The 23601-nt window shown below is 40.4% G+C and overlaps 1 protein-coding gene across 3 annotated transcripts in view; it reads left to right on the forward strand.

Moving 5' to 3' along the window:
• The window catches only part of LOC107221270 (acetylcholine receptor subunit alpha-type acr-16), a 42241-nt gene extending 18728 nt beyond the window's left edge, over nt 1-23513 (forward strand). For all 3 annotated transcript variants that reach the window (XM_015660198.2, XM_046740025.1, XM_046740026.1), the window contains 8 exons: nt 2186-2295; nt 9826-10006; nt 11189-11264; nt 12060-12254; nt 12360-12446; nt 12517-12626; nt 12919-13479; nt 16852-23513. In XM_015660198.2, the coding sequence (XP_015515684.1) occupies nt 2186-2295; nt 9826-10006; nt 11189-11264; nt 12060-12254; nt 12360-12446; nt 12517-12626; nt 12919-13479; nt 16852-17019 (1488 nt within the window). In that variant the 3' untranslated portion in view covers nt 17020-23513. The remainder of the gene's footprint in view (nt 1-2185; nt 2296-9825; nt 10007-11188; nt 11265-12059; nt 12255-12359; nt 12447-12516; nt 12627-12918; nt 13480-16851) is intronic.
• The last annotated feature ends 88 nt before the right edge of the window (nt 23514-23601 follow it).

Below are 23601 nucleotides of genomic sequence, written 5' to 3' on the forward strand. Positions count from 1 at the left end.
ATGCGTATAACCTTACGGCCATTATTCACCTATCCCTAGTGGGGGGAAGAAAATGAAGACTTTGCAATTTCGTTGGTACTTTTTAAAGAAGAATTGGTTCAACGAAACTCGATACTTTCTTGGTATTTTATCACGAGGCAATCGTCAGTCGAGTTTTTATTATAATTATAAAATTCGTGAGGTACGAGGATCCCGCTCAAAAACATAAGAATGGAAAATACTGGAATTATTGGAAAAAATTCGGTAAAAATCGCTTCGTAATGTTCCAAGGTCTAATAAATTCTTTCCATCTTACTCTACGATCGCGCATTTTATTCGGAAGTATACTTTCTATCCGGTTCGCTGACATAGTTTCTTTTTTTTTTTTTTTATCGTGCATTGTTGAACATTTAATTTTACACCAATGAACCGATATTTATTATGTCCCACAAATGAAAATGTTAAATTGAGTACTAAAAAAAAAAGAAAAGGAAGAAAAGAGAGCTTCGTACAGGTCAGAAACATAATAATTTGATAAATATTTCACTGTACATCTATTTTGTTATAAAACTACTGAAAAACATCAATTATTGGCCGACCAACCTCCTTGATGAAAAAAATAAACAATAGTCTTATTCAAGATTCAACAAAGATTCATTCAACTCTGACCAACATTTCAGTCTTACTTCCCGGCAGCCTCCAGTCATAAAGCCTCTCAACGCACTTTGACATTTGATGCCGTGTAATAAATTTTAATTGAACGAATTATCACTGTGAAAAGGCGAGTTCGATACTTGATTAAAAATTGAGTGTCTTTGAATTTGTCGCGTCAATTTTTAACGAGGTTTCCTTTCGGGGAGTGTAACTCAAGGTTCTTGCATAATTAGATTCCTGAGACTTAATGCTTTTCCTCCGAATGTCACAGTTTCTTTTTTTTCTTCCTTCTGTTCAACGGAACGGAAAAGTATTTTCACAAGAAGAATGAGTGAAAACACATACTTACAAAAAAGCCAAATTATTTTTCGAACAAGTTTCAAACATTCCATCTCTAATCATAACATCGTCCCTTCGTATTACCACCTCTATCCAATTTCCTCGATCGCCTGCACGAACATCGGGTGATCTGAACGCCGGGGGGGTGGGGGGTGTAAGATAGATGAAAAAGAAATCGAAATAAGAAAACCGACAGAAATGAAGAGAAAAATTTCAACCAAGTGTTTCCACCTTTCCGGTTCGGTATAGGACTACAGATGATCGCATTTATCTCTCGAGGTACGGATTTGGCCTGAGCTATCTCTGCCGTTGGGGGAAAAGAAGGTGAGGCAGATGAGGGGGAGGGGGTACCTAAAAGTCGTACAGAACTGTTGGAAATGGAAAAAGATCGGAGTATGGGAAATACGTGTGGATGAATGTGTGCAGTTGATATATACATGAGCACGCTTATCCAGCAGCTACCCTCTATCTTTGAAAGGAAAGGATTATTGCGTCCTTCCACGATTGAAGATTTTCTGGCTATAGAGAGTTTCCTCCCCGGATCCCGCGTCGATTTATCGCTCCGCTCAACAACGCTCGACCAATCAGAAACAAAGTAATACGGTACTTCGACCCGAGAGGCTGGTTTTCCTGCCTAAAAACCGTGACGACATATAAGAGGGAAATAAAAGGGATGAAAAATGGAAATAAAACGGGAATGAAACGCGTGTAATCCTAAAAGTAACTAAAAACTCTTTGTTCGAAGCCTCGATTAACCGAATTGAAAAGGAAAAAAGAAACCTAAGCCACGCTGTAATTTTTCCCACCGCAAGTGAGAAAAAAGATTCTAAAATTTAATCCTTTCAGTCACGGTAGGATTCATAGCCTGGTCTTATCACAGCTTATTTATAACTTTAATTGATCTTTGTTACTTCGTATAACTCCAAAAACCCACGAGTAACAAGTTTCCATCTTGGATTTAGAAATGATCAAATTCTGTCTTCAGACTCGTGATCATCGGCCCTAAAAAAAAAACCTAGCAATAAAATTTAGGCCAAAATATTGAGTTGAAAAATGTGTGACTGACAGGGTTAACATCCGTAACATTTGTCACATTGTAAAAAATAACTGGGCAAAATTCCGACCTCATTTTGTAATAAATCCAGTTCCAATGAATTATCGCCGATTTTTATTAGCTCAGGTGCGATTATCGTGGGGGTGAAATTTGTTTCAGGAATGGAACGACGTGAACATGAGGTGGAACGTGTCGAAGTACGGGGGCGTTCGGGACCTGCGGATTCCTCCTCATCGTCTCTGGAAGCCGGACGTCCTGATGTACAACAGGTGAATAATACCGTTTTTATCATCCCCACTCACCACTTGCCACTCAACCCTTCGCCAGCTCTCACGTGTGAAATTATCAACCCTAATACAACCCGGGAGCAAAAACTTCGCGATGATTTAGCGCATCAAAGTTCCGGTCGGATTCGAAGAGTCGTGACCCCTGATTTATCCCCCTGTTATCCAATTTCGATGCGCTTTTCGTAGGCGTGAGAAGCGAGGAGTCGATTGGGGGAGAACAGATTTGATAAAATCGGGGGTTGAATTCGGACCAATGAGTCAATTCTGTTGAATTCTATAAATAGAATCTGATTTCTCTGACACGTGAAAGATTAATCTAAAAACTGTCATTCGAACGGAGAATGTTCTTTGTTATTTTATTGGTTCTTTTCAACCAACTTTCTAAACTCGATCAACGGATCATCGGAAACGAGACGAATTGTATCGCACGCTTTTTGGAAACGAAGTAAACGTGGCAACGATCATTTGATGTGGCTAAAATTATGAGCGATTAAATGATTCTTCGGTTGAAATTTTTAACTCTTGGATTCATTTTTTTATTTCAACCAGATTATAATTCGTTTGAATTACACTCAACCTGACTTAGGGCGAAATTCTGGCGTCTGGTAATAAAATTTTCAAAATCGACTGTACCTAGACCGGATGTATTCTTAATCCTGTCAATTAGGGGGATAATTCTGGTGTACACAAAAGAGGCCTCGCGGTAGCAAGTCGAGGGTGGGCGGACGATTATATCGTTGGCAAACGAATTACAACGAGGAGACGAGAGTGGGTTATTATCCATAATACGTCGTACGTATATGCATACACAATCCGCGACAGTATTTGTTCGGCGAATTTGGCGCTGCGGGTATGCAGGCGGAGGTTTTGGGACTCCGTTTAAAAAGTAATGCCCTCAATTAGCGGGGCGGAATTCTGGGTCATCGTTGCCGGGTATTCGAGGCCGGGAGACGTATGGCAAATTTGTATAGCCCAGCGGCTAATTAATACGGCATAAATAATATCGTTTGAGAAATTGGCAGTGGCGCAGTTCGCTCGCAGGACGAAATTAGCCTAGCTCACCGGTTCTGTGTGTGTACATGCATAAGCGCGCGAATTCGCGTTGGTCAGGTCAGGACGCGCGGTGATGCAGGACGAGTGCTGGTGCATGCAGCATGCGGGAGCCGAAGATTTGGACCTCGGCCAAAAGCAATATGCATTATCCATTACATATTTGAATTTCGGACAAAGCAGATTAAATCCCCGTTTATACCAAAATACATTACATCCTGCAGGAACCCCTCGGCCCATCCCGTTCGCCCTTTCATGCGTCAAATCTCGAACCGTTGTAGAAACATGCAGATTCGGTAAAACTTTCGCAGCATTAAACATGCCGAAAATAGTATATTGCGTAACAAGGAGGCGAACTTGGTCTTTTCGGGACGAGCGTAAGTTTGCAATATGAGTCGTAGGTGAAGTCGAAGACGAATATTGCAAATACGCGAGGCGAAAAGACAGTTGCCTCCTTGTTGCGCACGATTCTTTATATAACAAGAGTATGTTACGCGTTTTTTCACGAAATTGAGGTTAGGTTCGCGTAATGTCAGATTTGTTCGCAACAGCGCGGGCGCATTAACTCCTAGGACTTAAAAGCGGTCTTTTCTGTACTCCGCGCATGCGCATTGGCAGACTAACTCGACCGTCATAGAAACGGGTACTTTGCGTACGGAAAAGAAGCATGGAAAAACGCGTAAAATATGCTCGCGTTGTATGAAACAGTTTTTTCGCGATACTTTTCATCGCCAAGAAAAGGGAAGAGTCTGTCTGTTCGACAAACTTGCGCGATGATTTCGAAACGGCTGAGTGAAAAATCTGAAACTGATAGGACTCGGCAGCTGAAGACTAAAGTTTTCACAAAAAGTTTGAAAAAATAAAAGATTCATATATTTAAAAAAATAAATACATAAACTGGGAAAACCATAATCGTTTATTTAGAAAAATCAATAAGGAGGAGAAAGGATATGTTTCTCAGTAGAACGTTGAAAATCGATTTATTTCCGGTAGAACAGGAAGTTCAAATTGAACGGGACACAGCGATATTTCATGCCCATCATTTCAACGATGTAAAATTCTGGAAGGTTTAGATTTTTTCATCGAGCCGTTTCCGAGATGATCGCGGGAGTTTGCCGGACAGACCGACAGACCGACGTTTTTCGAAAAACCTGTTTTTCGGATTCTAGGGTTCAGGAAACGTAGAGATTCATTGAAATTAGAAAAAGTAATTCTCGACCGAAACCCGTAGTTTTCCCATATCACCAAAGTTGATGAAAAGTAATGAGTCATTCGAAGCTTACCGAGTATTGCGATGTAAGCTTTCAAATCTATGAATTGATTGAAACACGTTGTTGCAGGAAAAACTTTCATCCTGTACCTTGCAATATTCCACAGTGACTATTCCAAATTCGACTATAAGATATTTTAGTACAGCTCTCATCAATGTATCAACAACACACTATTGTGCACATGAAATTGCAAGCTTTTTGCATCACTTTTTCGATGAAAACTTTCACCAGTTATTTTTATCTTTTAAACCTCATACCTGGAGTTTATTTATAATCCGCAACCTGTATGCTCACACACGTGTGTATCGCATAACGTGACACTAATTGAGGGGATGCTGGTTGATGGAAAAAGGGAACGATATGCGTATGAAAATAGATTAAGTTTAACGACTGATAGCTCGATCGATATGTGAATTTTTTTTTACAGAAAATAGTCACCTTTATCCGTAGTCTCGAGCTTCTGCCGTTTTACTTGGGCTTGAAAATGATAATTGATCGAACTTGGGATCAATCATCAATCAGGGAGTCATTTTTCAATCATTGCTTAAAAGTGTCTCGTAACATCTGGCTCGGATTATCCGAATTGATTGATTAAACTTCAAGATCGATTTCGAGGATATTATTATTACAGCACAGTTTATAATGCGACATCATCGAAACACTGCGCCATAAGATCACAGAAGAATAAATAAAGAAATCAATTGAACAAACCGAAGCATCTGAATGTACATATGCGAGTATCTGCTATCGGCGTTGGAGTCCTATACGTATGTAATATGCATGGTAGTGTATACCTTGGCGAATTTCTCGATGCTTTTTGTTTTTTGCGTTCCTTTGTTCTTTTTCTTGTTCTTTCGGGACGTGCAGCTCGCTCAGTAGTCGGGTAGGTTGGTGGGTACACAGAAAATCGATCCTACGGCAGTGAAAACCGGGTAGAAGGGGTAATGCGGAGGCGAAGGTGGCGGAATGTGTGCCTTCGGAGCTGCTCGCCTCATGAGCTTTCGAACGACGATGCTGATTATCGGCCGATGCCTTTTTATACTTTCGTTATTGCAACGAACCAGGAGGACGTGATCCGCGTACTGCTGCGCCGATGCACGAATGCAAGAAACCGCCCCGCGTCTTCCGGATCCTGCACCAACGCCCGCCATGCTCGACAGGAAATGAAACCACCCTCCGTGGTTCACCTTTCGACTCTACGCCACGTACCGTCCACTCTGGCCTCCTAAATCTCGGGTATCTTGATTCGTCCTCGCAGCTTCCGAACCTGCGGGGCTTCCGTTAACACTTTCGGTCACAGTGGGATACTCAGCGTCCCACATCAAAAATTCCCATTTCCTACCCTTATCACAGTTTATTTACAGCTCCGAATGATCTTCGTTACTTTGGATAGCCCCAAAAACTACCGAACAACAAGTTTCGCCTAGAATCATCGAATTTTGATAGTTTTTTCGATTTCACATCCGCCATATTGGATCCGTCATCTTGGCTCCGCCATCTTGGATTTAGCAATTATCAAAATCCTGACTTCAGATTCGTTATCAGCGACCCCAGAAACTCCCGAGTTGGGAAATTCAGGCCAAAATATTGCGTTGTAAAGTATGTGACTGAAAGGGTTAAACGCCAAAGTCGATTGGTTTGTGTATAAACGCTGTTGCAGATGTGCCGACGATGAGCTGGCGCATCGATTCCGATACGAAAAAGCCGAGGGAACCATCTGCAACCTAGTTTCGATTTTCTCAAAACGCGCATGCAGACGGTTCTTTACTTATCCTCATATCCATTCGTGACACTTAATGCAGTGAGACTCGACTTAGGGATGAATGAAACTTCACCGCTGTCTGACACCAGAAGTTGGATGAAGAGAAGAAACCTTTTCAAAATTCTCGAGCAACGTTATTTGGCCAGATGCTAGTGAACACGAGTGAAATAACATCGCTGTCATGTGATAGAATTGAATCCGAGCAAACTCGAGCAACACAAGATAAGACATCAACGATTTGATAAAACGTTCTTCAATCGGAACGTTGGAAATGAGTCTACTTTCTAGTCTTTTTCATTCGATTCTTATGTTTCGAGCTCATTGTCCTCGATGATCAGATATTTCCATTCGCTTAGTAGATGGTTATTGTTTGTAAAATATTTTTCCGACGATCTCTGAAGAACTATAAATATGTTGAACAAAATAAGTCCAAAACCATTGCAATCGGATCAAAAACACCGGGGCTTAATCATTCCGAACCTTCTAATTGAAAAAACCTTTTTTCAAATCGTTGGTACCTCAACTTGACCTCCTCGAATTTGCTGAAATTTATTTCTGTAACATAATAATGATGTCAGTTCATTCCTGTCTATTCATCATCATTGGCACAGTAACGTTGTTGAAAGTTTTAAACGGTTCATCTGTTTTCCCAACTTTTCATTCCAGACGGTTCGGTCGATTCATCCTTAACGTTGTCACGAGCAAGCAAGTAGGACAACCTCGTTTCGAGAAAGACTCTTCCCAGGTTGAATTAACGACTTGGAGCGCACAGCGAGGTCCCCAACTGACCTTGAATGACCTCCAGCAAGCTTCGGGGACCCGAAACGACTCCCACACGACTCTTAATCACGCTAAACAGCTTCTCAGACTCCCACCAGGAGCGCCAACTTTTCTCGTGGCTCTTGTACCCCATTATGATTTTCCCCTGACTATTCACTGACCGTCACATCCTTCGGGGGTCTTTCCACACTGATGACAACGAGCGGTAAAACTTTGCACGTATACCCATAAATGAGCTTTTGCCTCGAACTTGAATGGATGAAACCAGGCGTTTCGATACCACGAAGAGTCAATTCGCAAACGAGACAAACCCTTCGTCTGGATATAATTAGCATGGGTCTGTCATGACAATGGGCCCCACATACGTAATACACATACCCATCAATTCTTGAATACGGTGAGAGAACTTTTCGAGACAATGATACCTACTCCGGCCGAAATCATTACTCGGCAGCGTCATTGTCATTCGGAAATTTCACGACCCCTAGTCCCCTTCGGGTCGAAAAGAGAAATAGAGAGAGAGAGAGAGCGAGAGAGAGAGAGCTAGAGCAAAAGGGGAGAGGGGGGGTGGGGGCGAAGCCTGCAGGGACTCCTCTTGTCCTGCAAGTTTCGGGGCGCGTCTACGAGGAATATTCTAATTTCCGTTTTCAATGTTTGATAAGCCTTCTGCGACGGTCTTTGGCAGTTTACCAAGTTTATTTATGCCCCCCCCCCCTCCCCCTTCCTGCAGACTTCTGCCACGAATTAGAGCACACCAGATTCTGGTCGAACGGTTCGCACGGGATCGTCAAACGGGCATACATTCTGAAGGTATCAGCTGACCCTTATCGAGCATATCAAATTACGGACGACGACAGAGGCAGGGAATCAAGATCTACTCGCATGGCTCGAGCGGAATCGTCAATTCGCCGCACCGTTCTCTCCGCGTCGTTTTCTCCGCTCAATGCCGCATAGAGAACGGAATAATGTCCATTGTGATTCGTCCCTCCGGGGTGTTTGAGGATGATTCAAAGACATATCGAGTCATCGATGCAGATCCAATGCTCAAAGAGTCTTTCGACTGAAAAGAAAGACAGAATGAGAGTAAAAAAAAGAAAGGAAAAGCAAAAAAAAAAAAAATACCTTTTCCCATTTATTCTACGGTCGTGGGCATTGAATTTTCATGAAAGGTGTCACCGGCACGCCGGGCTCTATTTTACCTGAATTTTTCACAAAACCGTATAAGAAAGAAATGGATTAAAAAAAAACATTACCCACCATTTTTCCTAAGGTAGACACACATCGAACACAAGTTGAAGGCGCACCTACAGGTTCGGTTTCTTGCACTCCTGGGATATCCAGCAGCTCGAATCCCCGTCCCTGGGGGTTCTTCACGCTCCCGCACATATGTTTACAGTCGTATAAATACGTCAGCCTGTTTTATTCAAGCCAAGACGCCTCTGCACCGCCATCCGAGATTTTCCCAAGGCCATGAAAACGCTGCATGTCTACAAATATAACATATATTTTAAATAAAACAAGACTACATTGAGGAAACAAATTCGCTGGCGTTGGAAAATAATATATTGCGAAACAAGGAGGCAAACTCGGTATTTTCAAGCCGCGCGTAAGTTTGCAATATGAGTCATAGGTGAAGTCGAAGGCGAATATTGCAAATAAGCAAGGTAAAAAGACCATTGTCGCCTCCTTGTTCTACACGATTCTTTATTTAACAAGAGTACGTTACGCGTTTTTTCACAAAGCACAAAATTGAGGTTAGGGTCGCCTAATTTCAGGATTGTTTGCGACTGCGCATGCGCAGAGTCGATACAGAAAAGACGACTTTCAACTCCTAGGTTTTAAAAATTCTCTTTATTGTACTCCGCGCATGCGCACTCGTGACTCACTCCCTCCGCCGCTAAAGCAGTTACTTTACTTACCGAACACAGGCGTGAAAAATCGCATAAAACATGCTTGCGTTGTTCAAAAATAATACTCCACCACTGAAAATACTTCGAAGCTTCGAGGAGCTTCTTTCCTGAACTTGAGTTTCTCAGATATTTTTCGGTTCGAGACGTTTATGTCTCTATAATACACGTGCCGCGGGAATTGGATTGCACGACGAAATGCGGCACATCAATTTGAATTCTTCGTTTAAGTGCGGATAGACGGAACAGTCTATGAGGTATATAAACTACTTGGCGGTAGATTGCGACGTGCGTTGGCGAATTTCTGAGAGCTTAAAACACCCGGCTAGCGTTGAATGGAGGAATTTCGAAAAAGGATATGGCGAGTAAGAAAAACAAAAAATGAAGATGAACGAAAAAAACGAATGCAATAAAATATTGGAACGGAGCCAACTGGCTTTTATCCAACCAATCCGTTCTCAGACTTTTACATATACATATGTATAGATATATGTATGTACATACATATATTATGTATATTATTCAACACGATCCCACAGTTGCGTATATGTTTGTATATATATATGCACGTACGTGTTCAGGGTAAATATTACACGAGCACGAGTATAACGTGGCAACGATAATTTTCCTTTCGAAATTCTTGGAGTTTCCAATTTCTGCTAAAATGTACAAAGTTTCACCTACTTCAAGATGCACGTAAAACGTGGTGAATTTTTTTTTTTTTCTCGATTCACTGCTGCAGTGCGGACGAAGGCTTTGACGGCACTTATCCGACGAACGTCGTCGTCAAGAGCAACGGCACCTGCCTCTACGTACCTCCAGGTATATTTAAGAGTACCTGTAAGATAGACATCACGTGGTTTCCCTTCGACGATCAACGGTGCGAGATGAAATTCGGCTCGTGGACTTACGACGGTTTCCAGGTAAGAATTTCGAACATAAGTCAGCGATTTTTTCCTTTCTCCTAGAGGTTCATAAATATTTTAGACACGTTTTTATTAGACCCCACATTCAATTTTTTCTGTTTCCCATTTTCAATTCTTGAACTAGAAGCGTCGATGCGGTGAAGTTTTTAGTTTCGAAAGTATACCCCAATCAAACTCTCCTTTCTTCGGTAAGAATTTTTCTCCATCCCTGGCAACTTTTTGTCGATCCTAAAACTGCTTACCGAAGCTCCACCGAAAGCGAGGATAAGAAAAGAGTCTAAACTAGGAGAAAGGTTCGAAGTCAGCTGTAACAGCCGTTTGATTTTTTTTTTTTTTTATTCTCTCATTTTTGATACCCAAGTAAAACTCCGCTTAGATTCAAGTTTCACGATCCGATATGAATTTTTGATTGTTCGACAGAAGTTAAATTGACTACGCGTTAAAAATGTATTAAAAGCCAATTTATGAACGCCCAAGGTGTGTGTGTGCGCAGATCTTGGTAGTTATTATTCAATTGGGATCGGAGGAACTGGGTCAACGAATAAATGATATTTGAACTGACGTCCTGGACAAACTTACAAGGTGGAATGAGAAAATTGTTTTCTTAGTCCTTGCTTCCCACCCTATCGCCCTTCCTCTCTCCCTTTCTGTCTTTCCTTTTCTTTTTCAACGACCTTCTCCCTCACCGACTAGCTCAAGCTAGCTACCGAGTCGATTATTACTCCGCCCAGCTAGGAGCCATTCGTCGATTAGTGAATACCTTCACACTCACCCACGCGAACTGGAAATGGACAAATTGAATTTCTTCGGGAAAGTTCAAGAACGGTGAGTGGGCTGATCAAATTCCCGTTAAACTCAGTCAGCCGGTCGATTTCGATAATGCACGGCGTATGATGGGGCGATTCATTAAGAAGAAAAGCCGGCATGACGTTTGTACATAAACAAACCTGAAGTAAAAACATATACAAAGAAAAGTTCTACCGCCCCTCTAAGTTTTTTTCTCATACTCTTTCCACGATACACGTTTTCTTCTGATCCAGCATCCGTTAACCCGCTTCGTTCTTCAGCAATTCGAATTGAATTCGTCCCACTGCGGCGCTTAAGTCGAGAAAAATAAGCTGCAATAAATCCGTTAATATCGTCTTCGTCCGAGCACTCAATCATTTCTTCGACTTTCAGCTGGACCTGCAGATCCAGGACGAGGCTGGGGGCGACATAAGCAGCTTCATCACGAACGGGGAGTGGGACCTTCTCGGTGGGTACATTAGATCCCTCTTCAACTTAGTTTTTATCCCTGTTGACCGTGGCATTAACGGCCTTCAGCCATCGCAGCATCTCTCTCAACTTCTGGAATAGTTCCTCCTTATGCTCCCAGCAGCGACGCACGCTCTGCTGAGAATGGGCGTATAAAATATAACACTGACGTGTAGCATCAGCCACTGGGGGGACGTAGAGGGACTGACACCGGTCGTAACTCCTCGACGGGATACGCGATCCTCCTCGTCTTTTCCCCGGCTTACGTCGTCTGAATATATTTCTTCAGGGTATACCGCGTGCGTTACGTGTATACCTTGTGCCGCCACTTTTCTCTCCCGATTTCACTTTTACCCCGACTCCGTCATTTCCCTCCCCTTCTCCCTCTCTCCCAACAACCTGCGAAAGTAGACCAATAGACCAACTGCTCCGTGGTCATTCGTCTTCGTCCGAGTCACCGAGACTTACTCAACGCAAAAACTAAACGACATTTCCATGGGTTTAATCAAAACGTCGCTCAAAAGAGATGACCGTACCTTATTCTCATTCGTCTCATTCTTCTTCTTTGTCTTTCTCCTTGTCTTTATCGCGGAGAACGAGAAGCGAGTCGGTCTCTTAGTCTCCCGGAACGACAAACAATTTCAATCCACCATTCGGGCGAATGTCTTCGTTTATTTTCTGACATTAGAGTGCCGTTTTCGCGTGAAGAAAAAAACCGCGTTTGGTTACCGGTTACTCGTTTTTTACCTTGCGAACGTTTTACTGCTGCAACAGAGAAACTATGTCGGTTTTACAGGTGTGCCTGGAAAGAGGAACGAGATATACTACAACTGCTGCCCGGAGCCGTACATAGACATCACATTCGTTGTTATAATAAGGAGACGCACCCTCTACTACTTTTTCAATCTAATCGTGCCCTGCGTTCTGATCGCCAGCATGGCCGTTCTCGGCTTCACCCTGCCTCCCGACTCCGGGGAGAAACTTTCTCTTGGTGAGAATCGGTTACGTAATATTACGTCTACCGTAACGTTATTTTATGCGGTTACTAATCACTGAGAGTCCATTAACCGTTATCCTATACCCAATCGACTTACAGGAGTCACCATTCTGCTGTCTCTCACCGTCTTCCTCAACATGGTAGCGGAAACAATGCCCGCCACTTCGGATGCTGTCCCCTTGTTAGGTCAGTGTAAATAAAGTAATTGTACGCCAAGTGGAAACGATTGGCACTCTGATTCATTATTCGTTTTCAGGTACATATTTCAACTGCATTATGTTCATGGTCGCCAGTAGCGTCGTCAGTACGATTCTGATCCTGAATTATCATCACCGGAACTCCGACACTCACGAGATGTCCGAATGGGTAAGTAGGAGCATCTTATAAAAATTTCAACCCGTGGTAACCTTTCCTCTCAAACGATGACACGTTGAAAAATAATGAGAGATTTCATAAACCAGACCCCTGATTGGGTCCGAAGCTGATGAAGCGGTGAAAGCTCGATCAAACCTAGTAATCTCGAATCAGGGTTGGGAACTTGTTCAAACCTGCAACTCTGAAGCTCTGAGAAACGTCCGGCGAATTCCCAGACCTTCGAATCCTCATCGACGATAGTCGTACTCTATTATAGACCTCGCCACATGTCTGACCCCAAAAGGTGCGAGTCGTCTTCCTCTACTGGCTTCCCTGCGTCCTTCGGATGTCGAGGCCCGCCGACAAGGAGGAAAAGGAGACCCAAAAGTCGCAGAAGCCCTCGCCGGTGATGGGCTCCAGCAAGGCCTACGGCGACCTCGAGCTCCATCAGCGGAGCAGCAAGTCGCTTCTGGCCAACGTCCTCGACCTTGATGACAACGCGCTCGCCTCCCACAACAACCTCCTGAACAACGTCTACAGCACGCCAGGCCCCCACCACCCGGGGCACCCCGCTCACATGGGCGGCACCATCGGATCCATGGGCTCCATGGGCTCCATGGGGTCCATGGGACACGGACACAGCCACGGACATGTCCACACGACGCCTCATCACCATCATCATCACGCCCACGCTGCGCCCCCGAGTTCGACGCCGCATCATCAGCATCCGACACCCTACACCAGTGCCGCTGCCCACCACCATCAACACCCCCAGGACGCGGGGCCCCCCCAAGTCGAGACAATACTGCAAAGCGCATGCTTCTGCGCGAGATACGAGCTTATTCTCATTCTCAAGGAAATGAAGGTACGCTTTCACCATCTAATTCACGCTTGGATCCAGAGCGTCCCACCTTTTTTTTTGCAGCAGCAGCAGCAGCAGCTTTCTATTTATTAAACTACTTTTTTTGGTAACAACTGCCGTGTTTTTTGCTTTCGTATGGTCCCTGAAATATTTCAAAGTCTAAAAAAAAAAAAAATATATTTATTTATTTAATTTCAAAGATAGCACACGTAAACAAATGGTAGAAATTTACAGTTTTATACGAAAAAAAGTATTTTCTGCTCATATACCATGAAAATTTGAATGCCAATTTTTACACAAATTTAATATACACCAAAAAATTGAACAGAATCTTTTCAAAATTTTTATTATTGTTGGTTTTGGTTGTCCACCATATTGGATCCGCCATTTTGAGTTTCCAAATTTCGTGTTCAAATTCGTAATCAGTGATCCCAAAAACCGTGTAAAATAAAGTTTGACGAAATCAAATAACTTTTTGAATTTACGTCCGCCATATTGGATCCGCCATTTAGAATTTTCAAATTTTTAGTTCCGAATCGTAATCAGTGACCCCATAAGCCCATATAAGCAAAATTCCAAGTGAGTCGCATGTAAGGAAAAATGTATGCACGAAAGGGTTAACGTTGTCGCAGACCACTGGCAACTCGCCAAAATTTATATACTCTGCTCCAAGAGCTTGATACGGAAATTTTATCACCTGTCACAGGCGTCAAACGGTGATACGAGTTACAGAGGTCGATGCCTTTTCGTTGGTTAATATTTTTACATCCATTTTCCACGCGACATAACCTCCATCGTCGAAAAGCCAAATCAGAAAATAATGGACCGGGAGATGAACTGATTTACCAGTTTATTATTTGTTTCAAGTAATAAGAAATCTTTCAAAGCATCCATGTAAAGTGATTGCTGAAATCCGACGTAATGAGAAATTCAAAGGGTGAAGAGTACGAAGCGGCAAATATGGAATGTTTTGTCGATATTATCTATAAATCATGTCCCACGTGTTCTCAAAATTATTTTGATAGGCATACAAAATAATGGTTATCGAATTTTTGACTTTGGAACAGCTAAAAATTAATGTCGAAGTTATTAAGGCCGGAAATGTGATGTAAACATGTAAAGATACTACCTTACCCAAAAACATTCAACTATATCTCTTATATCGCCATCTCATTGTAACACAAGTGATTCAATTTTTAAAAAAATCCCCCGTTCATCGGTTAAAAGGAAATCGTAATTGGGCCTCAGTGTACCAGATTTTGTGCACATTATTTTCTGATATCGTTTTTACAGATAGAAGAGAATCACAGTTAACCAAGTGTTTTGTTTATCTCGATCCGCCGCACCCTTCCGCGACCCTTTTGCTTCAAGTAAAATTCAAATCAGTCAAGTTAATTTATTCCAACTAACGAATTTGCGATACAAACTGAATTCAAAATGCTCCGATTCCCCGCACAGCAATTGCTGAAAAAATAATTCACATTCTCGTGAAATCGTAGAAAAGTAAGCTTATAAAAAAATCCTACAAAGCAGCTAAACGTAATTTGAACGATTGCATAGTGTTGCAGAGACACAGTTTGAAAGAAGAAAAAACATAAAAATAATGCTGATAGAAACTGAAAGGTTTCGCAGAGTAGTCGTTTTTTCATCTTAAAGAATGTAGAGTCCATCGGGGAAACGAAGAAATTCAAAGAGACTGAACTACTCCGAAACATATCCCCAATTTTCCTCTGCGAAGTATCAATTTGCAAACGTCCGCAGTAAGGATATAACGTGTGTACAACATACGTCAGTGAAAAGTAATACCCAGAGATATTCGTATCGGGTAAAATTTTATCAGGGTATAATATTATTCGTACCTGAAGTCGTACATGATTCAAATTTCAAACGTATCGATAGTCAAGTGATCCGATCTGAATTTATTTGGATGATTGAGTTTTCGGTTGATTTTCATTATCCGGGAATGTTTCCATCCCATTTATATACACATCGTTCCTCGATTATTCACACTCGGTTAACCCGCATGATGTGCCTTCTCCAAAAAACGAACGACACAATCTGCTACGGGTAGGATAACGGATCATGAAGCACTCGGATGCTCTGGAACCTTACCGGAGCTTACGGCTAATCGCAGTACAAAAGAAATATTGAACCTCGGCTCTGCGGGAGTCGCTTTTTATGTGCCACCGTCAGCTCGGCTCACATTGCCAAGCCAAACACAGAATCCAATAATCCGCACGCGTTGCAGCCGGGACTGATAGTTTTTCACTCGTTAATATGGGCCACCGCGGTGTCGAAACGTGGTTTATTCCGATTTCTGTTTTACTGACCTCGTATTTTTGTTTTTTTCTATCCTCCAACCCCGTTTTTCTCTTCCCAATTCGCTGCGGCGCTCCGTCAACAGTACCGTGTATATGGTGCGTTCCGTGCCAACTAGGACGCAGACTGCAATGGGGATAAAAATTCACGGGGTGCAAGCACGGATCGTTGCCACGATTATCGAGTTCTCTGCGTAGCTTTCTCTTTCTGAAAATTGGTACTATGAAAGAATGAAAATCGACGAAGAAATAGTGACACTGTATTGTCAGAATAAAATACGCCGACGCTGTAGACGGTGGAAATGTTATTGTTACTATGGGATAGAACGAATCCGGGAGTAGGAAAGGAAAATAGGATAGCACGAAATTGGTTATTCGTCATTTTTCACTCCCGGCTAAAACCGCATTTCTGGATAATACAATACCGCGAAGAAAAGAAACTAAGATATACCGTAAAAAACGTTCGCCTTACCGGAGTTCTCCATCATTCTATACGTCTTTTCTACGACGATGATAAATATATGCATGAAAAATGTTTCTTTTATTCTTCACTCTTCTTGTCTGTCTTACGGTCGTTTTTTCTCTCTTTTCGTTTCTCCCCTTCTTACATCCCGGAAAATAGTGTATTAGCCGTGCTACGATGCGACATCTGTGGATATTACATAGGAAAATCCGTGAATCGTACGAAGGGAATATACAATACGGTATGGTGTCTGGTTGGCTCATAATCGGATGACATAGAAAGCCTGTACATACCGTACATGTAGACTTTTATGAATATTTCATCCGACCTTTCGTGAACTTTCAGCTTCTTACCTTAAAAGCATACACCACACACGACCTTACAGGTTTCAGGAGTGCCGATATATTTTGGTCTGTCGTGTGGTGAACATCATAACGTCATGTGACAGGGTCTTTTGGACGATGCAAAGTTTTCTGTCCTTTTCTTTTTGCCATCCTTTCATGGCTACGATTCTTCCAAAGGACAGTCAAAATTTCAGGTGTTCACATTAGGATCTTCTATAATCTGGATTGTCTTCCTCTGCTCTCGTTACAGGTAATAACGGATCAGCTGAAGAACGACGACTTGGAGAAGAAGGTGAGCAACGATTGGAAGTTCGCAGCGATGGTGATCGACAGGATGTGCCTAATAATATTTACCCTGTTCACGATCATCGCCACCATCACCGTCCTATTCTCAGCCCCTCATATAATCGTCACGTGATTCGGAGGGGTTCTCGATCGTCGTCGGTGTTGGATAATAATAATAATAATCAAAAACGAAACTGAGATATCGAAGGAATATCGTTACTGCTGCCGCTGCTGCGAGTCCACGAATGAATATTATATCCACTTACGATTAGGCCGCAGTAAATTGATCGTAAAACGCCCTGCACCGTATTTGTTGTACATGAATTTTTTACGCTTGACAAAAGTGTCGTTTATTATTCAATTTTATCTCGCGATAGCCCAACGTTAATACATTTAACACAAAAAAAAAAGAAACACACACACACACACCCAAGTGTTGCAAACGCCGCATCGCAGGTTGTCGAACTTTCGCTTTTCGAATACCATTTTTCCCCATGTACTACGCATACAAATACAATATATCACAACTAGATAAGAAAACAAGAGAAATCAAACGGTGCGACTAGCTAACCGAAGGCAAGGGAATACGGTGAATTAAAGACGGAGAAAAAATTATTCGAGAGATAATTAGTAAAAGTGCAGCGTGGAGAACCAACGATTACTGGTTGGCTTGTCCGATTGTATACCTAACTGTTGAACAGAAAACAAATATGATGAAAAATATGGAACAGGGACAACCGAATCAGCACTAATATTAGAATTTCATCGAAGACTTTAGCAATAACACACAAACACACATCCACGCACGTTATATATTAATATAATATGCAAATGTACACACGCACACACGCCGAACAGCCGACCTTCGACATCAGACTACAATGTAATCACAATAATTTAGACGGCTCGATCAGATCGATCCGAAATCGACGTTTGAGAAATTGACACAGCTCCCCACATCAGCAGTTTATTCATCGAGTCCAATCGAGCTGATGAGAACGGGGGAGACAGTCGGAAGTGCAAAAAGATAACGATACGGAAAGAGAAAGGAGATAAGCGCACACATACACACACGTATTACTATATATTATACATATATTCTCAACTACACAATGAACTGCCAAGGTGATTCAAATGCCAGTGAATTTTATTAATCCGTATATCACTAGTGAGTATTATTATTATTATTATTACTGTAATCATTAACCGAGAATTCTAATGAAATTAATCGAATTGCGACGGTGACGTGACTTATAATGCGCGGGTGGTTGGTTTTGAATTAAGAGTCTTATCATTTCACAACTAGTACTTTATACCTAACGATCTGCACGTTTCACTGGTAAACGGTGATTATCGTAATTGAGTAAAAAATCTCGCGCATAGGATTATTCGATATGAAAATTGCATTTCAAGCTCATGGTCGACGCGCTGCGATACGGGTATAAATTGTTTCGGTATCGGTAATACTCGTAAACGCATTTTATACATGTATTTTCTTCTAATTAAACTTCGTACATTCAGGAGAATCAATTTTAACCAAGGAAATAACCGTCACACCGAATCTCATCTCATCCGGCTACGTAGAGACAAAGACTACGTGAAGCGGGAAAATGGCTGCCATAGTGAAACCAGCGGCTCACCTCACGCCTTTGCCACACATTTTCCATCGACCGGAACATAAACTGGAAAAGATATAATTGTCAGTCAGTTTTCCAGCGACGGCATGGTTGAGGAACCTCTTTACTTACCATTTTTGTACAATTACGACGCGACCATGAGCCTTAAAAAAATTCACTGTAAATCCTGAAGTACCAACATAGTGTGTGTTAGAAAAAAAAAAAAAAAAACGAGTACCGATTTCGCGACGCATCGTCAGTGTTGTCCCCGCGTGGAAATAATTAATAATGCATCGCCATGAGTAGCAATTGACTATGAGCTCATCATTTTCCGTTTCTTCTATCTTCATTTTTTTTTTCTTTTTTTACGCTTCGAAGTCTGTGAATTGTGAAAAAACACAAAAAACGAGGGAAAGATAATGATAACAATATACAATAACTGAAAAGAAGAAAAAAATTACGTTTTATAAAATAGTCTACTTCGGGGTCAGGTTACTCATAAATTGTGAATCTCACGTTGGTATACGTATGTATGTACATTAGAGCGATTCTTAAAAAGGTCATTTTTTAATATTGACCGGCTTATCCCCAAATCGACTTAAAATAATTTAAAAATAATTCCATCATTTTTTCAAATTTTTATCTTAACTCTAAGTCGTGGCCACAAGAGGGTGAATTTCCCCATTCAACTCTTTCAACGGCACCCTGAATCTACCAAACAGATTTCGATAACATTTGGTACAGGAGGGTTTCTTGAGTCACTGATCACGATTCTGAACTCGAAAGTTCAAAGTTTAAAATGACGGATCCAACATGGCGGACCAGAATCCCAAGTCACTTGACGTTGGTATTTTGGGTCCACCATATTGGATCTGCCATTCTGAATTTTCAAATTCTGAGTTCAGATTCGTAATCAGTGACCCAAGAAGCCCCCTTGTACCAAACTTGCCCCTAAAAGGGTTGAATGGCGAAATCCACCCTTTCGAGGACAGGGGTTAGAGTTTAGATTATTTGGAACCGATTTGGGGATTCGAGCTGGTCGAAATTCAAAAATGACATATTCAAGGACCGCCCTAATGTACGTACCTAAATGAACTTTGAATATTTGATACAGTCTCAGCTTACATCTGCGCCACCGTTAGGTGCGAATGTGTGTAGAGCCGCGACAAGTAGTCGCGACAATGAGAGACGAAGAGACAAAGGGACAAAACAAAAAGAGCTGGGTACGAGATTGTACTTGAGATGGCGAATAAAGTCTCGTCGCGAAAAGTGTTCCGCCTCGCTATTTGCACCTCTTTGTAGATCGATGGAACACTTAGACCGAACGATTAGACCGTTTCAAACATCGGCGTCACAATGATATAAATAATTGCTGATCAATCGAGAAGAGAGCCTCTGATATGCTGCAGTTTTCGCACTTTGCACGACGAACGTACGCGACACACTTTCTACATGTGGAAAAGCGGTTGTACACAAAAAAATGTTCGAAAAAAGAAGGTGTCGGGCAGAGAACATTTTCGGAAAGAACGTAACGAGTCAGTTGTTATTTGGAGATAGTTTTTTCGTTGATTTGACTCGTTGTATTCGTTATTGTTGTTTCGAATTTTTCATTTCCGATTCGATTACCCAAGTCATTCCTTTTCATAGTTAATCTCTCTCACGGCGGGTGCAGTGTTAATTGATAACTGACTACGAGATACAAAACCGTTGCGAAAAATCGAGCAAATAACCATTAATACGAGGAAATGATACGAAAGGAGACAGACACGAGTAAAGGAAAGAAAGAATGACGGTAGGGAGAGAACGAAAGAAGGAAGAAGTATGATGCTAAGAAAAGGATTCTGAATATTTATTTGTTATTGTTATTATTATTACTATTATTATTCCCATTACTTGGATTATTATTATTATTATTATTAATGTATGATACAAATATGAATTTTTCTTGGCCATTGGCAATGACGCGACAACCAATCACGTTATAAACTTTTAAATATAATATAATAATATTCAAAGTTATACACATATACGTATATGCGTATATACCCATATATATTCTATTTATAAATATATGATATATATATACATATATATATACATATACAAGTGTGTGTATATAACTATATAACGACGTTGTTAATAATGTTAAAAAGAGATGATAAAGAAAAAAAATTTAAATAACGTATATAATGTATCGTATAAGGATTAAACATTTCGGATTGATTAAATAACGATTGCAATCCTTGATGATGCAATTCACGGCGATGGCGATGATGATGATGGTGATGATGATTGTAATGATAATGATAACGATGACGATGACGATGACGTTGATGATTAATTAACTTGGTTTAAGGGCTTGAAGAAAGAAAAAAAAAAAAAAAAGAACGAAAAAGACAAAAAATGTCGAGATCCAGTATAGACATTGTTGCCTAGATAGATACCTGTTTACTACCTGTATATGCGTAGTCGTAATATGTTTTATTCACATCGGAGTGAGGCTAAAGAACGTTTGATATTACACAAGCATACATTATGTCTCCATGTATATGTATCTGCAGCGAAACTCGAAACTCGTTCTACACAAAAAGAGCAAGGGAAAAGAGGATAATGAAAGATCTTGTCGACGTGCCAAATTCCTCGATGACGTTAATTTGCCTAGATTTAAATAGAGAGAAAAAACAAAATTTTATTAAAAGAAATGAGAAGCAAGATAAAAAGTATAATTTCAATATTGCTAAAAAATATGTGAAATTATGAACACTGAATAAAACGACTAACAACAACAACAACAACAACAACAACAATAATAATAATAGTAATAATAGTAATAATGATGATGATAATGCTACGAACGCTCAAACTTTTCAATCGGAAGCATTTGTATATTTTATTGTTGTAATATCGATGGAATTTGCAAACGTTCTTTACCGTACGCGATGTAAAACAAATACCTATCGTTTGTTTCGCGACGACTTAATTAGCGACGATCGTGGAAAAATATATGAGATAAATCGCAGATCGGTAATGAAAATTATTAAAGGTCGTGGTGAGTTTTGCCACAACTTTCGATCACGTATAAAGTATAGGAAAAATATCTCCACGATCCGCGGTAAAGAGATAGTGAAACGAACGAGTGAGCGACGTGAGTGCATTAAAATGCACGTAACTCGTATGACGTACATTAATGATTATATGTATAATGTGAGGAAACAAAGTTGATAGATTTATCAGAAGAAAATCACGTTCAAGTGCCAAATTTTTTAGCTAAATCTCCAGATATCGCCGAGGCAAGCTAATTTTTATTTAATCTATACTGTTGTTATGAACAAATGTACAACCCCCCAAGTTTGGTAATACCGCCGGGGGATGAAGCAATTCGACTGATTTCACGCCGCGAATTAAATCGTGCGATTAAGAATTGAGAATTTTCTAAAATCTCTCACATCTTAGTGAAAATCTTAATATTGCGATTTACGAGAAACTGACGGAGAAATTGCGTCACGTCTCTGCAGAATTTTTAAACTTTGCATATTATGCTGACGATGAAAGAACTTTGTAGGTATATTTGTTTGATTCTTAATTCTTAACCGCAGGTTTGCATCAAGCTGCGAGTAAAAAAATCCGACAAAACGAAACTGTATCAATATCCTACAATCGTTTCTTCAATTATCCAAAGAACTGGAATAAGAATAAAACGAAGAAGAAGAAATTCTTGCCAAACGCAGATGCCAAAGCCGAAAGGATTTTAAATGATTTTTACCGATGTAGATGCCGATCAATTTTTCATACGCGTATAAATTCTTCGCGACTTTATTTCTTACTTATATATACATGCATAAATGCTATATACAGAGTGCATTCCTAACGACAACATGCTCCGTCGTTTGCTAAATTTTCATACTCACGCGCTAAAATCCGAGAGCAACTGTTTACCAGGATGACCAACCGTCTTTAACCTCAACATTTGTCACAGTTGCGCATTGAGCACAACTGACAACGACAACTGTCGAAAATTTTGAGGTTAAATACATCGCGGCGAACTCTCGTGAAAATTTATGACGGTTGGTCACCCTGGCAAACAGCCGCTCTCGGATTGTTGCGCGTGCGCATTGAATTTTAGCAGCCGACGGAGTATGCAGTCGGTAGAAATTCATCTGGCATATATTTGATCATATGTTCATATGAAATTCGAAAGATATAAAGAAAAAAAAAAAAAACAGTGATTTTTTTCTATTGTTTCGCTGAAATCCGGTCGCAGCATGTGTATGTGTACATATATACATATAACTGTCATTCTTTTTGAATTTATGATTCGGATATGTATCTATATACACACATATATGTATATGCATATCGACATTATTTATATTAGCGCTAGCTCACTCGCGTATATCTTGTATACATATAATATAAAAATCTCTAATCCCACGATCAAATCGGTCTCAAATAATTAGATTGCTAAAAGAAAATAATCTCTAAATTTAAATTGAAACTATTAAAACATATACTGCTAAACATTATCTATACATATTTAAACTATGAAATGCTAAACGTGTATCGATATAAACTTAAAATAGAAAAAAATAAGAAATAAAAAAAAAAAAAAAAAAAAAACTCAATAATCAACCAATGAATATAAAAATATTAGTCTATAATCAACATAGAACTGTAGATGATACTTTAACGGTATAAAAACTTAGAATTGGTTTTAGGTAGAAGTTTAGATCTTCGTAGTCAACTTTATCGAGGTCACTTTCTCTCGAAACTAAACTAAACTATAAATATCTCAAATTATCTAAGAATACTAATGAACGAAAAGAAAAAATTTAAGTCAAAAAAAAAAAAAAAATGCTGAAAATTGAAACCGATTCTAATAATCGAACTCTTCCATTCTTCTTACATATATTATATCATCTCTTATTATGTATTTAAAACGAAGACAAAACAAAACGATACAAAAAAAAAAAAAAGAAAACATAAAGAAGAATCTATTATACACACACACACACACACACACACATACATATTCACACTTCAAAATCTGCGAAAAACCCTGAATTCCACCTTTTCACCCGCGGCGAAAAAAAAAGTACATC

This window comes from Neodiprion lecontei, chromosome 5 (assembly GCF_021901455.1).
Source record: "Neodiprion lecontei isolate iyNeoLeco1 chromosome 5, iyNeoLeco1.1, whole genome shotgun sequence".
Lineage (NCBI taxonomy): Eukaryota > Metazoa > Arthropoda > Insecta > Hymenoptera > Diprionidae > Neodiprion > Neodiprion lecontei.